We start from the raw sequence: 16196 nt of genomic DNA, 5'->3' as shown, positions 1-16196 counted from the left end.
ATTACTGTAGGTACGTACAGGAATCCCAACGTAGTGTTGTTTAGTGTAGGATATGCTGACCAGTGACATTGGAGACCTTTCAAAGATACTCGGGGACACAACTGGGGACCTGTGTGCTGGCATCAGGGATCGAATACCGGTATATTTTTTATACAAATTAACCGGTATTCAATTCCGGTATCTCGGTTGTTTATGTATTTTTTTGCATTTCATTTAGGTGATCTGATAACTCATTGTCCTTACCTAAATACCATTCTGCAATATCAAATAAATATTTCGAATGCTACGTGATATTTTGATTTTTAGTTATACCGGTAACGATACCTGGCTGGCAGTTACCTCGCTCAACGCATCAGTCTAGCAGTTCAGCGGGGAAACGCAGCCAGCATCTTCGGGACCTTATCGCAGGGGCCTTTTTTAGATTTAGTTTAGTGTAGTTTTATTTTTGAATAGTCTGTATTTAGATTAATTGTAACTAAGTTGTTTTTATTTATTGTTTTTATATGTTTTTGTACCTTTATATGACTACATTTTTGAATTACCTTTTGTGCAACAGCTGGGGTCAGTAACAAGCCTAACGCACTGAAGTAGCCTTAAGAAGCCTCTGTTTTGAAGTGGCCAAGTATTGGGCAGGACTAAAGACAGAACTTCACCCGCAAATAAAAATTCTATGAGCATATTTTTATTCTATGCGTATTAACTGATTATAATTTCTTTCTCACTCTCTCTTCTTCTTCTTCTTCACTACCAAACATTATTGCCCATTCACCATGCACCACAAACCCCTGTTAATTTTACTTTTAGCAAAACACTTGAAACGTAACAACTGAATATCGAATACATATTATTCATATTCGCGAGTGCACTGTCGGACAGTCGTTCGAGACAAGGAGACAAGGAAACTGACAGTGTTATAAGTTTTTTTAGTTATATGGTAAAATAAATACAGTATTTAACTGATTTAAAAAAGGTTGTAATTGTGTATTTTTTGGAAGTTCTCTCTTAGAGGATATAATTAATCAAACGGAGACGCCATGTCTGTTATTTTCTCTATAAAAAAGTGCCGATTTTTGCGGGGGAGGGGCACGTCAAATGCTATACGTAACGTAAAAATAGCCATGTCAGATAAACGTCAGTCCATACATTGTGTATGACCATTGGCCGACTATTTTCGACAGAGGGGAACGCCTGTTAGCCTGTTAATGGCGACTCCGTTTAGTTATATCCTCTGAGTTCTCTACATATAGGACAGAAACTGCATAGACATGGAGACTATATAAAGGAGCCAAATCTCTATATATGAAAAGTGGCGAAAAACAGTAATTAGGCGGCGCCACCATACACCGAAATACTACCAAAAACAACCTACGTAACTTGGTCGGGTTATTTGTTGCCTTATATGGTTCATGTTATAATCATGTGCCAGAGCCTAACTAGCGCCACCGGAGAGATTAGGAACTATTATTTAAAGCTGAAAGCGGTCACTTTTGCAACAATTCTGCCATAAGAGATTGGCATCCTAGAGTTGCATTATTAACTAAAATAGAAGTAAAATATATTTATGCGTTCTCTGCGCGAGTGTTGGAGTTGGAGTGTTTTTAACAAAAGATAATGTTTTCTAGAAAAGCGTGCGCGTGGTCACCGGACTTACCTATATACCATAAGTACATAACGACGTCTCTCCTAAGAGGATCAGTACTCTGTTCATTCTAAGAAGCTTTAAACAGAGGACATACTTCACCCACAAACTATTCCCGAGATTGCGTATATTGGAAATAGTTTGATGCTACTTGAATTTGGCCGGTAATACCTCTAACAGCTTCAAAATGCCAATTTGAGTAGTTGAAATATTTGTGGCCTCAATAGCATATTAGAATGTGACACAAGTTTTAAACGTGCGGCATTAAACTAGGGATACATTGTTTTGTAACCGAAATCTGTTTAGCAAAACGTGGAGTAATTTTGCACCAGGACTAAACGCGCGTTTCCGGCTCAGCTGCTCCGGCTTTTGGCTACGGGCACAGACGTGGCGTTGACTGGTAATTAATAGGAGTTACATTTCTTAATTGAATAGAGACCTGATTCATCTAAAATACAGGGTTACGACTGTTTCCTCTTACCTGGCTTGATGAGCTGTCAATGCTGTCATTGTTATTATTTTCCTCAGCGTGCATTTTGTGTAACGCTTTGGTTGAATAAATGTCACTTTTGACACTGACAGATCGGACTGATCTCTCAGTGTCAATAGTGATGTTTCTAGCGAATATAAATATGTGTAACGCAAATATAGCTGGTCAAGCAAATCCTGTCAGTAAATAAGAACAAAAAAACTTTACTCATCCTTTACTTTTGGGTGCTAGTACTAGTGTAAGACAAAGATAGTATGATTCTCTCTGTCTATGCTTGAAATGAGACAGTGCTTTGACAAAATATATATACAATTATTAATTTATTAGGTACTCTGTCTTAAGTAAGTACAAAGAGGATATATAGGATAGAGGAGTACTAGACTTATATTGACCGGGATATAGACCGTGATTACCTTTTGTATTATTTGTGAGCTCCCGATATAAGTCTAGTGAAACTAACCGTGAATCATTCAAAACCCTAGAGGAGTACTGTCATAGCACGTCATAGTAAATTTTGTAGCCACAGTAAATTCACTGCCATCTATCGACACACGATTAAAATAATAAATAAAAATTTAAAAAATGTATTTATATACGGATAAATGTTTTTTTTTTATTTGCATTTATTATTTTTATATGATTTTGACCCATGTTCTTTTACTGATATGCGTTAAAATTGTTAAATAACAAACGAAACCGTCAACGCCATCTAAACGAGAATATGACAAAGCTAGTAAAACGCAGTGGCGCCATCTGTTCGATAATCAAATTTTCTTGATTTCCGAGGCACGTTTTTTTTTCAGACTGTATCCATCTTTTACGGAGTTACATAGTCTTTGGTAAGTATCTATAGAATGCTTGGTTCTAGGTTTACTCGAAATATTTTTTTTTGTGTCCAAGCTATAGTTTCAGTATTATAAACTTTTTTTACCTACCAGAGACAACAACTTTATAATCCGTCAAATTCACATTTTACGTTTAACGTCAACCGTCAATCATGGTTTATCGTCTGTTCATATTATTGTAGTTTCTATTATTATTTTTTACTTTATTTATAAATTTAATAGCCTTATAAAAATAAACAATAATGGCGATGGCCGAGAAGAAAAACGAGTTTCCTGTGTCCGTGGAGGCCGACAGGCGGTTGTTGGCCTTCGAGTCTTGGGAGGACTACTTGGACTCCTTAATAGAGATAGCGGATCTGAGAAACCTCAGGAGCATAACGACTTCTCGGACTGTTGCTGCTTTGGGATACAGGTAACATCCTATCCGACATCTATGGTTCGGAACTTATGTACGAAATATCATTTGATATTTACCAGTCGCTTTTCGGTGAAGGAAAACATCGTGAGGAAACCGGACTAATCCCAACAAGGCTTAGTTTCCCCTCTGGGTTTCAAGGTCAGACGGCAGTCACTTTCGTAAAAGCTAGTGCCTACGCCAATTCTCGGGATTAGTTGTCAAGCGGACCTCAGGTTCTTATAAACCGTGGCAAAAAGCCAGGATGACGCCGAGGTTGGCCTAAAGCAAAGGGGGTGCAAAAAAAAGACTTAGATTTTTTTTTGTAGGTACAATAACATGTCTGTTCTGGCGCTCGCTCGGCTTCGCGCTCTGTTTGATCGCGATCATCGCGGTCAACCTAACACACTCCTCCTCGCTTCGCTCGTCGTCGCACCTATCTTGTCTCTGTTACTTAAATTTACTGTTCCAAATGATTGCTTTTAATTTGTCAAGTAGTGGTTTCAACTTGCGGGTCAAATATCTCGGCCATTTTTGATTTTAGAGAAAAGTTTTTCCTACAAAACATGCTTATTTTAGCGTATTCTCTACGATAACACAATAAAAAACAGGTGTCATAATAACATCACTCCGATGAAAATGTGTCGGCACCCCCTTTGCTTTAGTCCAACCGACGCCGATGACGCGAGGAAGTTGATGATTTACTTACTTGGTTTCATTTTTCGGTATAATTTGCTATTCAGACTTGCTAAATCACCCGAAAGACGTGTTGCATTATATTTTGGAAGGCGCTATTGGCATCGGCTATTATAATCTACCCGTAAATTTCACTTACTCACAAGAAGCTAAATTAAAGAACAAGATGAGGATAATGAAGGAAAATAACCCGTTTTTTATCCTTAGAGCTAATGGCGACACCCTATCAGAGAAAGAGTTCAACCAGCGTCGCGCATTTATCCACGAGATCGTATACCCGACGGTGAAGCCGTACGTGCTGGCTAGTGAGGGAACCGATGTTAGTGATCCCTTCAACCGTGAGCTGGCAGTTCGGGAGAGAGCCAACCGGCTTGGTATACTACAGGTGACTATGACTATTTCAGCCAGTGATCCATGTGTGATACTCGAAGGTGAAACCATACTATGTGCTGGCTAGTGAGGGAGCCGATGTCAGTGATCCCTTCAATCGTGAGCTGGCAGTTCGGGTGAGAGCTAACCGGCTTAGCATACTGCAGGTATGGCATTTTAAATTTTAGCCTAGCCGTGTCAGTGAGACCTTATTTTTAAACTCTAAAGATAAAAATATTAAAATGTCATGTGTACAAAGGGACGCTACAGTATCGTGTCGTGAAATGTTTGTTATTCCACAGTCAATAATATTCATCCGACACTTCACGAAAGGCGGTTTCGAGATCTCCGGCTATATTGACTACGCGCACCGGCTTATATCGGAGAACTGGGTCCCTTTCTTCAGAGCCAACAAAATGCTGTGGCCGAGGGACAGTGACCTGGGCTACTACCATTGGCGCCATGGCACTGTTAGGAGCAACATGAGCAGGAATTATAAGGTAAGTGAGTAGAAGATTGAGCAGAAATTGTACCTTAGGTAAGTGAGCATGAAATTAAGACTGGTTTTTGTAGCGACAACGACTCAACGATTGTAAGTCAGTTTTTCAAATGTCGCATCTGCGGCATTCTACTACCAGAATAACGGAGCGCTATATTGCGTTTCTGTTAGCTGTAATTTTGTGGTTATACCTAGTACTTAAGTTTTAGTTTATTTTTTTAATTATTAATTAAACTTTACACACAACATTATTACACCAAAGCACATGTGGTATCCATTTAATCGCTATTTAAATTTATTCCCATTTCAAGGTATACTTTTATGCCAATTTAGGTTATATACAACACAGGTGATGACTTTTACGTTTGCATTGTTGCTAAATTCTGCAGAGCGAAAGATTCACCTGTTTCCAATTATTAAACTAGTTACATTGCAGTGCTTGCAATTAAATTAATGATAATTGAATTGAAAATACTGCGCTGCAACTAGTTTCATAATATTTAGCAAATAGGTGAATCTTTTGCTTTGTAGAATTTAGTAACAATTAAAAATGTAGTTATTACTTAGTTTGAGTAAGTAGGTAAATTAAAAAAAAAAATTAAAACAAGGCGAAAAGATCTTCAAAGCGAACGTTTGTACGTACATTATTGCTTTGTTTTCGTTTAATTGAAGAATTAAATAACATTTCGTTTGCCCAAAGAACGCAACTAGTTAAACGCAATGTACTTGCATATTTATTTATACGTAAAATATACTCGTACAAAGACTAACATTTAAAGGTTTATTTTTCCAAACGGCGTCAGTAAGTTTTTTTAAAATCCTGCGCCCAAAGAGAAAAAGTTCGCAGACATCGCATTTACGATTTAGATATGAACTAGACTCGTCCTTTTTAGCCTATAATGGACCCGGAAAAAGGGCTGCTGTTCCAAAACCGACACGACCACAAGATCATCTGGCCTGACCCCCAGCAGAACCCCGGGCAGAACACCATGAAGCAGAGGATTTTTTCCCCGAGATACACACAAATAGAGATTTATGACCACGTTGTCAGGAGAAAGAGTTAAACAACTGGCAACTCGGTACAGTTTTATTTTTAATAAAAAAAATATTTTTCCCCAAACTACACAAGTTTATTAAAAATATTCTAAAGATATACAAATAAATAATCTAACATAATTATTTAATTCGTTTTATATATAACAGTTCATTTTGTCCCTGAAAACAATATTCACGAAATGACAAGCTGAGCATGTCATAAATTTTCATACGGGCTTCTTTCTTAACACATGATCTTTAATATTTTGCAGTTATATAATATGCTACAGTCCTGGGCCTTAGTGTAAGTTTGACACAATATAAAAACAATACTGCTTATTGACGACATTAAAGGTTACGTGCGTCCACACAGCAAGGCAACATTTGTGCGGCCGCGGCGCACTGGTATTCATATTGAATTGGTGCAGAAACTTCTTTTTTGAGGACGGTCTAAGGCCAGGCCTTATTTACAATATACAACTGGGACAAACTTATGTAATTCTGTCACGTAGCTTGTGTTTGGAGTACATTGCTACGCACATACGTGTTATTGTCTGTGTACATAATGAAGGAACTGTAAGTAATGTTCTAAAGTTAGATACACAATGTGTAGATATGTCTAAACCGTAACAGTACTTATTTGGCTTGCTTCACGCTTTTCAGTCATTGCAATAAAATAAAGCACTTAATAAATAAGTATATATTATTAAATCTAAGTAAGCGTCCGTTAAATATTTTTAATAATTTATATCTTAAATTAAAACACATTTAATAATTTCAAACAATTCTCGAATCACAAAAACAAATTGAGACTTGTGTTAATGACCTTTTGATTACAAAAAACACTGAATTGGAGACCTTTCAATGTAAGTACAGGGTAAACAATTATATTATTATTTAATACTGCATATTATAATACTGTTTAAAAAAATAATTCCAACAATCAAATATAAGTAATATAAAATTAAAAACTGTAATATATGTCATATATTAAAGAAAAAGTGACGAAGCCCTCCAGTGGTGAAGGCCGGATTCGAACTGGCGTCTTTAGCTATCGCGGCTAACGCTATAAACCCCTAGGCCACCCCGCCACGGCGGTGCCCCGTCCGAATTTCTCGACTATATGCCATCTTAGTAAGACTATGCGTCTTTGACCAGCTCTAAGGGCAAGCAGTGCGCGCTTGCACCTCCTAAACGAACTCCTTACGGATTTACGTTGTAGCGAGAGAGACTGGTGCTGCCATCTATGAACATCCGAATCCGGCATTCACCACTGGAGGGCTTCGTCACTTTTTCTTTAATATATGACATCTATTACAGTTTTTAATTTATATATAGTAGTGTGACTACTTTAAAAAACACAAATCAAAATATTAAATAAAATAATTTGATTTGTTCTCAAACTTGTTCAAGTAATATAAAACTTAACAATTACATAAAATCTATTTATTGGTCCATCACTGAATTTTGTTGTGGCTGGAATAACTTGCTATATTGTGCCATCGCGTTACCATAATGGAATAGGAAGTGACGCTAGTCCAGCCAGCGTAGTCTTCTGACACTCCCCCTTTCTGGGGATGTGAGGAGGCCATTTCAGGGCGAGGCCCTTTTTGGCTGCGTCTGTCGCGGTCTTTGACGACAGCCCGGTCTGTTGTTGCCGACTATAGAGTTGGCATTTTTCTGCTTCCTGCTCCTTGGAGGATTTGGTTGGCTTTCATGGCTTGGAGGTCACGTTGGCCAATCTGTGGCTTAGACGCTAGTCAATATAATCTATCCTATTTATTCCGTTAAATACCTCTTAATCACCAGATAAGAGAAAGGCTGTAGTACTAATCCCGCTTTTATTACCATACCTAAATGCATCTTAATTATAGCATTTCTCTATACAATCTTTGATTCCCCATGCATACATATAATTTGTTCCCTTATCACAACTTGAACTTAATTTAAATTAAGTATAATTGATTTTAAGATTGAGATTGTCCTGATTCCAGTCGGGTTCTTCGAGCGGTTTCTCTGGAGGCATTCTTCACCTCTGCCGTGCGTAAAACGATGCCGAATATGTCTTCATGATATCGGTTATCATCCTGAAACGAATACATAAAATTGAGTTCACGTGTAATTATAATAGGAGACTAAATTTTGCATTCGCGGAAAATTACGAGCCATCGCGCAGTTAAATATAAAACAGTTTGATAATTTTAGTTTGATTCAAACTCACAAATGTATATGCCCAATATAATTTATTTAGTAAAATTAAATAAGTATTCAATAAGAAGTTGTATGGAAGCTTCTGAACATCAAGAAAATTGATGATCATTTCCAGTGCTTGTTTTTGCTAAAGTATTTGAACTGAATTACGAACTGAAGTGGAAAGCAAAATCTGATAGGCACCATGATATTCGAGTCATTAAAAATAAAGAACTCGTTTTACAACGCTTAAAGCTTATGCGACTGAGTACTTAGTAAGTGCCCACGGTTTTATACTTAAAGAATAAGCGTAGAATGTACTTTGTGAAACAAGTTACCATTAAGTTCATTATGAAATGCTCTGCCTCAAGCGCCGAGAAGTTAGTGTGCTGTTGCAGTATCTGCTTCAGCGTCTGTTGCACCTCCTCCGCCATCTTACAGTCTCCACACACGTAGAAGTGTCCACCTTCTTCCATGAGCATTCTGGTTATTGCTTGACCTTCCTCTCTTAAGTGGTCTTGGACGTATTTCTGCAATCGAATGTTTGTTGTTGAAGCAATACCTTTAGCAATACCTTATTTTCATTTCATCATTTCATTTCATTTCAAGAGCTTGTTCTTTAAGATGATTTGTGGCGATCCATGCCTAAAAATCCGGTATCGGGCATAAAAGCTCTTGAGGTATGAAACCTCACATTTAAGTATATTGATAGAAAGAAAAATAGTCATTTGCAACATATTTATTGATCGATGGATTTTGTGTAGTCTATTTTATTTGTAGAAAAAATCGTATTTGCCTTAAAAGTCTATTTCTGGGAAGGAAATTGCTTTCATAATTTTAATGGCGTGACTTAGTATTTTGTATCAAGCAATTTTACTGACGGTTGGTTTTAACTATGTTAATTTATTAATTACCGAATCGCTACTACCATTTCATATGTTCGCCGAGTCACGCGTGGACAGCTTTATATCAATAATACGCAAGAGAACCGCTTCCCTGATGCGCCGCGTGCAGGAGAGTACCAACAGTCTCCTGAATCTGGTGTCACAGTGCCCGACTAGTGCAGTCTGGCGGCACTGGAATTCCATTCATATGGAGTCAAGAGGTACTGTATATAACATATTTTAAGCAGTCTGTAAGTTGCTAACGTATAAAATAAGTTTTTTTTTGTTACTAACATTTCTATGGACTAATTACTTATGTCTGATACAAAATAAATTGAATTGAATTGAATTGAATTGAATATGTTATCCTGTCTCAAAATAGCCACAAATTTATTTACCTACTGTTGTGCTATATTGTTGGTGCAAGACAACTAGAGTACGAGTAAGATCATGGCTACTAATAGTACGAGTATGTCCGGTTTACAAGATAAAGATTAAAAAAATCAGATATTCACAAAAGCCAAAAATTATTCAAATACAATTAATAGATTACATTGTCATCCTTTTTTTCTCTCGAAAGAGCTAAGAACACTCTGTTAAGAGTCCCTTCTCTAACAGCTTGTTCTTTTTCGACTCTGTATATATCCATTCCTTTAGTACGACAACCGAAGAATAACCAAACTTGTCCGATATTCTCCTTTTTACTTAGTTCCTTTATTTGGTATTTTCTGTGATGCCAGAATCCTCTCAGTGGGGCGATACCAGAACCTGGCCCAATCAAGATGAGGGGTACCGACAAACTCTTTGGCAAATGGAAGGTTGGTGCACTGTAAATAAAAAAAAAACTTGCCTTGATTCCTTAGTTTAGTTTGGTTTATTTATTTCTTAATATTAACTAAAGTCATATTATATTATTTTAGTGCCTTGGTGCAACCATACCTACCTACCTCCCTTTATAAAAAATAGGTCTGCATCCGGTAAGGATTTACACTGCGTTCAAAGTATTTTATTCTTTGTTAAAATAAAATTAATGTTTATATTATCAAATTTTGGGAACAGCATCTTACCGTCTTGTAAAAACGAAGATTTCGTCTTTATTTTCCTTGAGATTCTTTAAATAGTTTGAGCAAACTCCATAATGGACTGGACCAGAACCATCTGAAATATAACAAGAAATTAATGAAAAATTACGATCAGCTGGTTAGCGCGGCCAGAGTGCATTATTGCTGTTGGGTAAATAAGAACTTACTTCGAACTTTGTAAAATACGATAGCTACAGTGAGATGGATATGTTTCGGGTGCGCCAGCGGCGACGAAGAAATAGAATAGAATCTTGGTTGTAACGTAGGGAGAAGCGCCGCTAGAAGTGAACCCAGAGGCTTGCACGATGGAAAGCCTTCCAAAACTTCTCCTAAGTGGGGGACCTGGAAATGTTTCCATTCGTCATATTTATCGGAGTCCTGAAATAAATTTAAAAAATGGTTTAGGTAATTCCAACTCCTACAAAGAAATCACAATTTATAGGCTTTGCTTTAAGATGTCTTACCAGAATTAATTCATTTATTTTCAACGAGTCTTTTACGTCAGTACAAGCTTTGGCTAAGTACTTCAAAACAGTTGTAGATGGTGGAGTTGTTATGTCTAGGAAACGAGTAAACAGATCTCGGATAGACACTGCGGGTATGCGTTCATGTTTCTCCCACGTCTTTGATGAGCCTATAAAATGAATCTTAGTTAATAATAGCTCCATGAGTGCTTATTTTAATGCATTTCATTACTTTTACAAGTTAATGTCCGGTCTTACCAAGAGGCGAAAGGGTTTCCTTCATCACTTGTAGTTGTACAGGGACGTCGAAGTCTGTTTCTTTTAGTCTCTTTAACACAGAGTTTACAATTTCTTCACGGTTGCATGGCATAACTCCAAGATGATCTCCTGGGTCATATTTGACTACATCCTGTAAAATTTTTAAAATGTTATTGTTTATAGATACGGATACCTGATTTGAAATAAAAGGGTTATTATATGAATAAACTTACTCTCGGTTGCATATCAACAAATATGGTTTCCCGGTCTTCAGTGTTATCGCCTAGACGTTTGACTTTCTTAACCAAACTAGGAATGATTTGTCTCTTATAGGTACTCTCGAGGGCCTGTTTCATAGATACAGTTGTAGATGGTTTGCCGAATCTGATGGTTTCTTCCGTTAGCGGCAGTTTAGAGATTGCGTTTCTGGCATCCGTTAACATATTTTCTTCCATGCAGAATGTTTCGGCAGCAACCTAAAATAATTAGATTTGAGTAAATAGTTCTACAAGGAAGCTATGGGTTTGGGGCGTCAAATGCTAGGATAAAATATAAATCCTTAAATTAAATTAAGTATTTTTTATTGCAAATTAATTATTTGTTGTTTCTTTTAGTATACTAAAAGTTATCGTATACCTGGAAGATTTTAGAAGACCAAACACGAAATTCTTGTTCTTGTGCAAACATTTCATCGCCAGTGGCAATTTCCAAGATTCTTTCTCCTCCCAGTTCTCCCAAAACTCTGTCGACAGTTTTGGCAAAGTTCGCAAACTTGGGATATGCGCTGGATCCCAGACCAAATACTGCGAAGCTGACATTACTCAACGGACCAAGGTGTTCGATGGATGAGTCTCCGGTTGTACCTGTGTGTAGAAATGTAAATATATAAAAACAACTTTTGTTTGAATATCGTAAGATTATAAAAAGCCTTGTATATTTCTTACTTCTATTGGATTCCACGCGCGAAAGAGGTCTTTTGCATGTCGGTGGAGGTGACATGACGCTGTTAGTCCTCATTAAAGATTTTGGTGTTGGTGTCCTGAAACTGCAAAATAAAACATCTTAGTATGCTCGAGGGTCATAATGTAAAGATCTAAGTAGGTAATTCATTTAACATTTTGTGTAATATTTACCCTGGGCTGGGAGCGCTTTGTGAATCATTTAGTTCATTTTCCATATTTTGCATTTGGAAAAGATGTTCTATAAAATCCTGTAAAACAAATAATTCACATTAGGTAAGTATTTGAAAGGTCAGTAGGGAATGGGAATAGGCAATTATTGAAATAAATTCATTCCTTTCATCAAAAACAATTAGCAATTTTGCGTACACCTACCTTCACGCTTCACGGACCTTCAGAATTTTTGTTACTTCTTACATTATGAGTAAAATCAAGGCGCTAGCGTATGATTCAACTATTTGTTTAATAAAAAAAAAAACGTATTTTTCATACCTGGCCATTAGCAGGAGGCTCCCCATTGCCAAATGTTGAGGTCACGATTAAAATCAGCGTTTCGTGTTCAATAGAGAACATGTCATACTCATCCATCGCGAAAACCTAGACAAAAATTACCATAATTGCCCCTTACTTATCAATGGAAAACATTATAAACTTCTTATTAATACTGTGTACTGCAGGGACTATTTGATGACATAATGTCATAATAGTAATGTCGTAATAAAGTTTACGTAGATGGTAGTATGGATAATCCATTCATTGTGTTGTTGATATAAATAAAATTTTAAGCTTTGTTTACGGAAAACAGTTTACAAATTAGTGCCAACTCACCTGAGCATTAAAAGCGTGTCCAAATATAGTCCCCAATTCTTTGGCATATTGTTCAGATTTGCCTGTCTCCGTGGCATAGAGGATGGTGACCTTGACGCGACGGGACAGGGCCGTGGTGAACAGCTTGGACGTGAACTTGACGGCTCGTGCTATTTGCTTGAAGTGGAATTTTCGATGTGGCTTTACTTCTGATTTTTCCCAATTGTATTTTTTCCAAGGATCAGGCTACATAAAAAAAATAGAATAGTATATAATGGCGATAACAAAAACAAAAATATAATTGGATAACGTAAGAAAATTTCCACAAAATTGGTTTATAATTTAGCTCGACAAGTACTGGCGGTGACCAACGCTGATATTTAGATGAAACCGCCATTTACATATGATTAGACTAGAATAGAATATCTTTATTGCTAAAGATATTCTATTCTATTTATCTTTATTAACGTAAGGTATCAAACAAAATAATTCTATCAATGTAATTCTTTCCATAGACTGAAAGCGTTTGTTTTTATTGCACTTAACCTTGGTCCTTAAAGTTTCTTTTTAAATTTAAAGTAGGTAAACTTAGGAATTTCAATTTTATTAATATGAATTGATAAAGTGAAAACTTACTTGATACTCATAAGACGGTTTCATGTAATAATTAGCCATTTCTTGGTGAAAAACTTGTGTTAGGGATGATGAAAGCGGAGGAATTATCCAGACCCAGTCAGCTGGGCAGCCTCCCCTGAAAAAATAGAAAGTAAGAAATAATTGAGATTACCTTACGCGTTAGGATATGTCATGCTTTCTTCGCACAAATTAGTTATTTCAAATAAAGGATGAATAAACATAAAGGAAAATCAATAAAGTCAGAGTCTGCGTCTATGCTTAAAATATGGGAGTTTATGGGAGGATACAAATACATACGCATACGTTCACTTTAAAGGGATCCACACAATATTTTGTTTAGAAATAGATTTAACCAACCTAGCCTTGTTTTCGTTTTCCAAATGCTTTATAAACTGTTCGGAGGCAGAGTGGTGGTCCACGATGGATATGGTATCCCTGTGGAAACTGTGCAACACGGCTTTGTTGATCTCCACCACTGCCTGGTCCTTCCAGAGGGATACCGCCGAAGTGGTCTCGAGGCCCATTCTCAACGCTACTTTCTGCAAATTCGTATACATTTTAAGGCCCCGTATAGTCTTAAAATACGTTATACAGGGTGGAACATTTCTAGCGACCGAGCTGAAAGGACAGTGTTATCTAAGTGATCGATCGATTTATTACAATCGCAAAGCTGGATTAAAAAGTAAAACAAAATCATTAAAATTAAACATGTTTATATCACTGACAACCCTACAAAGTTATTTACATTTTTAATTGACACATGTCATGTCATTAATTTGAGTTTACATTCTATGCTCAAAAGTACCGCCATGTCGTACATTCGGTTTCGGACATTCCTGCGGAGTATTTCAAAGGCAACTGTAAGCCTTTGTCTCATCTCGTCCGCGGTGTTGCATTCCTCCTTGTACACTTTTTTTTAAAGTGCCTCATAAAAAGAAGTCCAAGGGTGTTAGGTCTGGAGGTCTAGGTGGCCAACGGCGTGGCCCAAATCTGCCTATCCAATGACGTCCAAACATGTCATTCAATTTCTCACGCACTTCAGCTCAGTCAGTCTCTGGGTAGCAGAGCTTGAACTTTTTGAATTTTGAAAGGGTGACGGCGGGCACGTTTCAATATTCTCAATATTTTAGAATGATTTGTGTCAAAATGTCGGCCCGTATGTCTTGAACTTGCTCTAGAATGACGGTCAAAGTAGCGTAGCACTCTCTCCTCAAATCTAACTGAATGTTCAACAACGCGTCCTCCGCGTTGGTCGTTCTGACCCGTTCGAGGTACGATGGGACATGGGACGATTGTTAGTCACACGGTCCATAGCTCGAAGTATTACCCTATATCCGGTTGGATGAGGTGGTGGGAATCTGTTTCGGTACTGGCGTAAAGCCTCGGCAGCATTATAATTGCACTCCGCGTATAAAAAGAGTAAATTAAAATAACCGTTAGCATTTAATTGTGGCATTTTTAAACACGATATGTGACATTATGTCAAAGCACGTCACCTTTTTAATAGTATTCAATCAATCATCAAACCAAAAACTTCGCCATTTTTAAAAGAGGTTTGTCTGTACTTCAAATTATTGTACTTCTTCGCGAGACATTTTACTATTAAAAAATTAGTGCCAAACTTTGAAGAATAGTAAAATGTGGTAACAAAGAAAATCGTTTAGGAACCTAAACATTATTGTTATTAACAATTTTAGTTGGAATTAAACCTTTTTATTAACCCCATACTCTACAATTTACGCATACCATGTCTATGCTAGGACTTAAGAGCAAAAGTCAACTTTACAGTGACATGAATGCGTCATTGTCATTAACTTTTGTAACTACATGACGTCGGTAAAATGGTCTTATTTAGATAACTAGTACATCTTTCGCCTTGATGACGTCATCGGATCTACTTGCTAGGGTTGAAACATACAGATTTTTGCACAAATGTTTTACAAACTGTATCTCTCAAACGGTTAGAAATATTAACGTGATTAATAAGTGAAAAATAAAGTACGTAGCCTAAACAATTCCCCGTTTGCGTAAAGGTCGTTCGTTCTGTTCCACCCTGTATATGGTCGACCTTCACCGATACGTCTGACGGATGAAACTTATATTTTATGAAAGAGAATATGTCCCTGAACATAAATAAATAGGGTTGCCGAAAAAAATATGGTCAAGGCTATTTTTAATACATTTTTGAAAAAAAAAAAAAAAAATTTTTTATTCAAATTTCACCGACTTGTTTGACGAACGAAATAAGTTCCAATGGAAAGTATACAACTTACAACAACCGTACAGCATGAATCAATTAGGTTGCCCAACTTTTTCCGGTTACTATTATCTGGTTGCCTTGTGTAATGATAATTGAGGTGACAGGTGAGTTTTTAATGATAATTGCACACATCTGTCTGAATTATATATCAATATATAATTATGTATATTATATATAATTATAAATCACGCTTGAATTATATATCAAAATGATGGTAATTTTGTTGCCAGGCTTTTAAATAAAATAAGAAAGGAAGACTGAGCGATAAATCAAAAACGGCTTAACTGATCACGTTTGTTTTAACGTTTATTGAACTATTTTTGTGATTTTTTTCATATTTCTTGGACCGATGGTTCAACAGTTAGAAGGAAAAATACAAGCACAAGTAGTTAAAGAAATAATCGTTTAGAGCTAAGGGTCAATTGCTGGTTAGTTTGCAATAAAATATAATAACTTTTATTCAAGCCGGTTGTAAACCTAAAATTCACTTGGCCATTTAGTTACAGAAGGGATTAATTATTGGGCTGTTTCAGTAATTAATTCAATGGCTTAGTGAATTTTAGATTCCATTAATTGTCATTAACACTCTAGCAGGTCCTGCATGCACTCTATGACACGACTATCCGCTGAATGCGCTCGGTGTACCCTTTACATTTCGTTAAAATGCCGAAAGTTTACATGTGGGCTTC

The 16196-nt window shown here is 36.7% G+C and overlaps 2 protein-coding genes across 2 annotated transcripts in view; one reads left to right on the top strand and one right to left on the bottom strand.

The window, feature by feature from the left end:
- Positions 1–3128: 3128 nt before the first annotated feature.
- Positions 3129–6111, top strand: LOC134742500 (cilia- and flagella-associated protein 299-like). The gene is made up of 4 exons (XM_063675717.1): positions 3129–3386; positions 4272–4449; positions 4736–4933; positions 5826–6111. The coding sequence occupies exons 1-4, from the start codon at positions 3217–3219 to the stop codon at positions 5994–5996; spliced, it is 717 nt and encodes a 238-aa protein (XP_063531787.1). The 5' UTR covers positions 3129–3216; the 3' UTR covers positions 5997–6111.
- Positions 6112–7347: 1236 nt separating this feature from the next.
- Positions 7348–16196, bottom strand: part of LOC134742442 (nitric oxide synthase-like) — a 44819-nt gene continuing 35970 nt past the window's right edge. The window contains exons 8-22 of the mRNA XM_063675598.1: positions 13605–13786; positions 13248–13362; positions 12633–12857; positions 12297–12401; positions 11979–12055; positions 11790–11890; positions 11482–11708; positions 11079–11321; positions 10846–10996; positions 10588–10757; positions 10291–10501; positions 10109–10199; positions 9595–9868; positions 8496–8687; positions 7348–8054 (exon numbers count right to left, since the gene is read on the bottom strand). Of these exons, the coding sequence (XP_063531668.1) occupies positions 7935–8054; positions 8496–8687; positions 9595–9868; positions 10109–10199; positions 10291–10501; positions 10588–10757; positions 10846–10996; positions 11079–11321; positions 11482–11708; positions 11790–11890; positions 11979–12055; positions 12297–12401; positions 12633–12857; positions 13248–13362; positions 13605–13786 (2484 nt within the window). The 3' untranslated portion in view covers positions 7348–7934. The remainder of the gene's footprint in view (positions 8055–8495; positions 8688–9594; positions 9869–10108; positions 10200–10290; positions 10502–10587; positions 10758–10845; positions 10997–11078; positions 11322–11481; positions 11709–11789; positions 11891–11978; positions 12056–12296; positions 12402–12632; positions 12858–13247; positions 13363–13604; positions 13787–16196) is intronic.

This window comes from Cydia strobilella, chromosome 6 (assembly GCF_947568885.1).
Source record: "Cydia strobilella chromosome 6, ilCydStro3.1, whole genome shotgun sequence".
NCBI lineage: Eukaryota > Metazoa > Arthropoda > Insecta > Lepidoptera > Tortricidae > Cydia > Cydia strobilella.
This window is presented reverse-complemented; position numbering and strand designations above follow the sequence as displayed.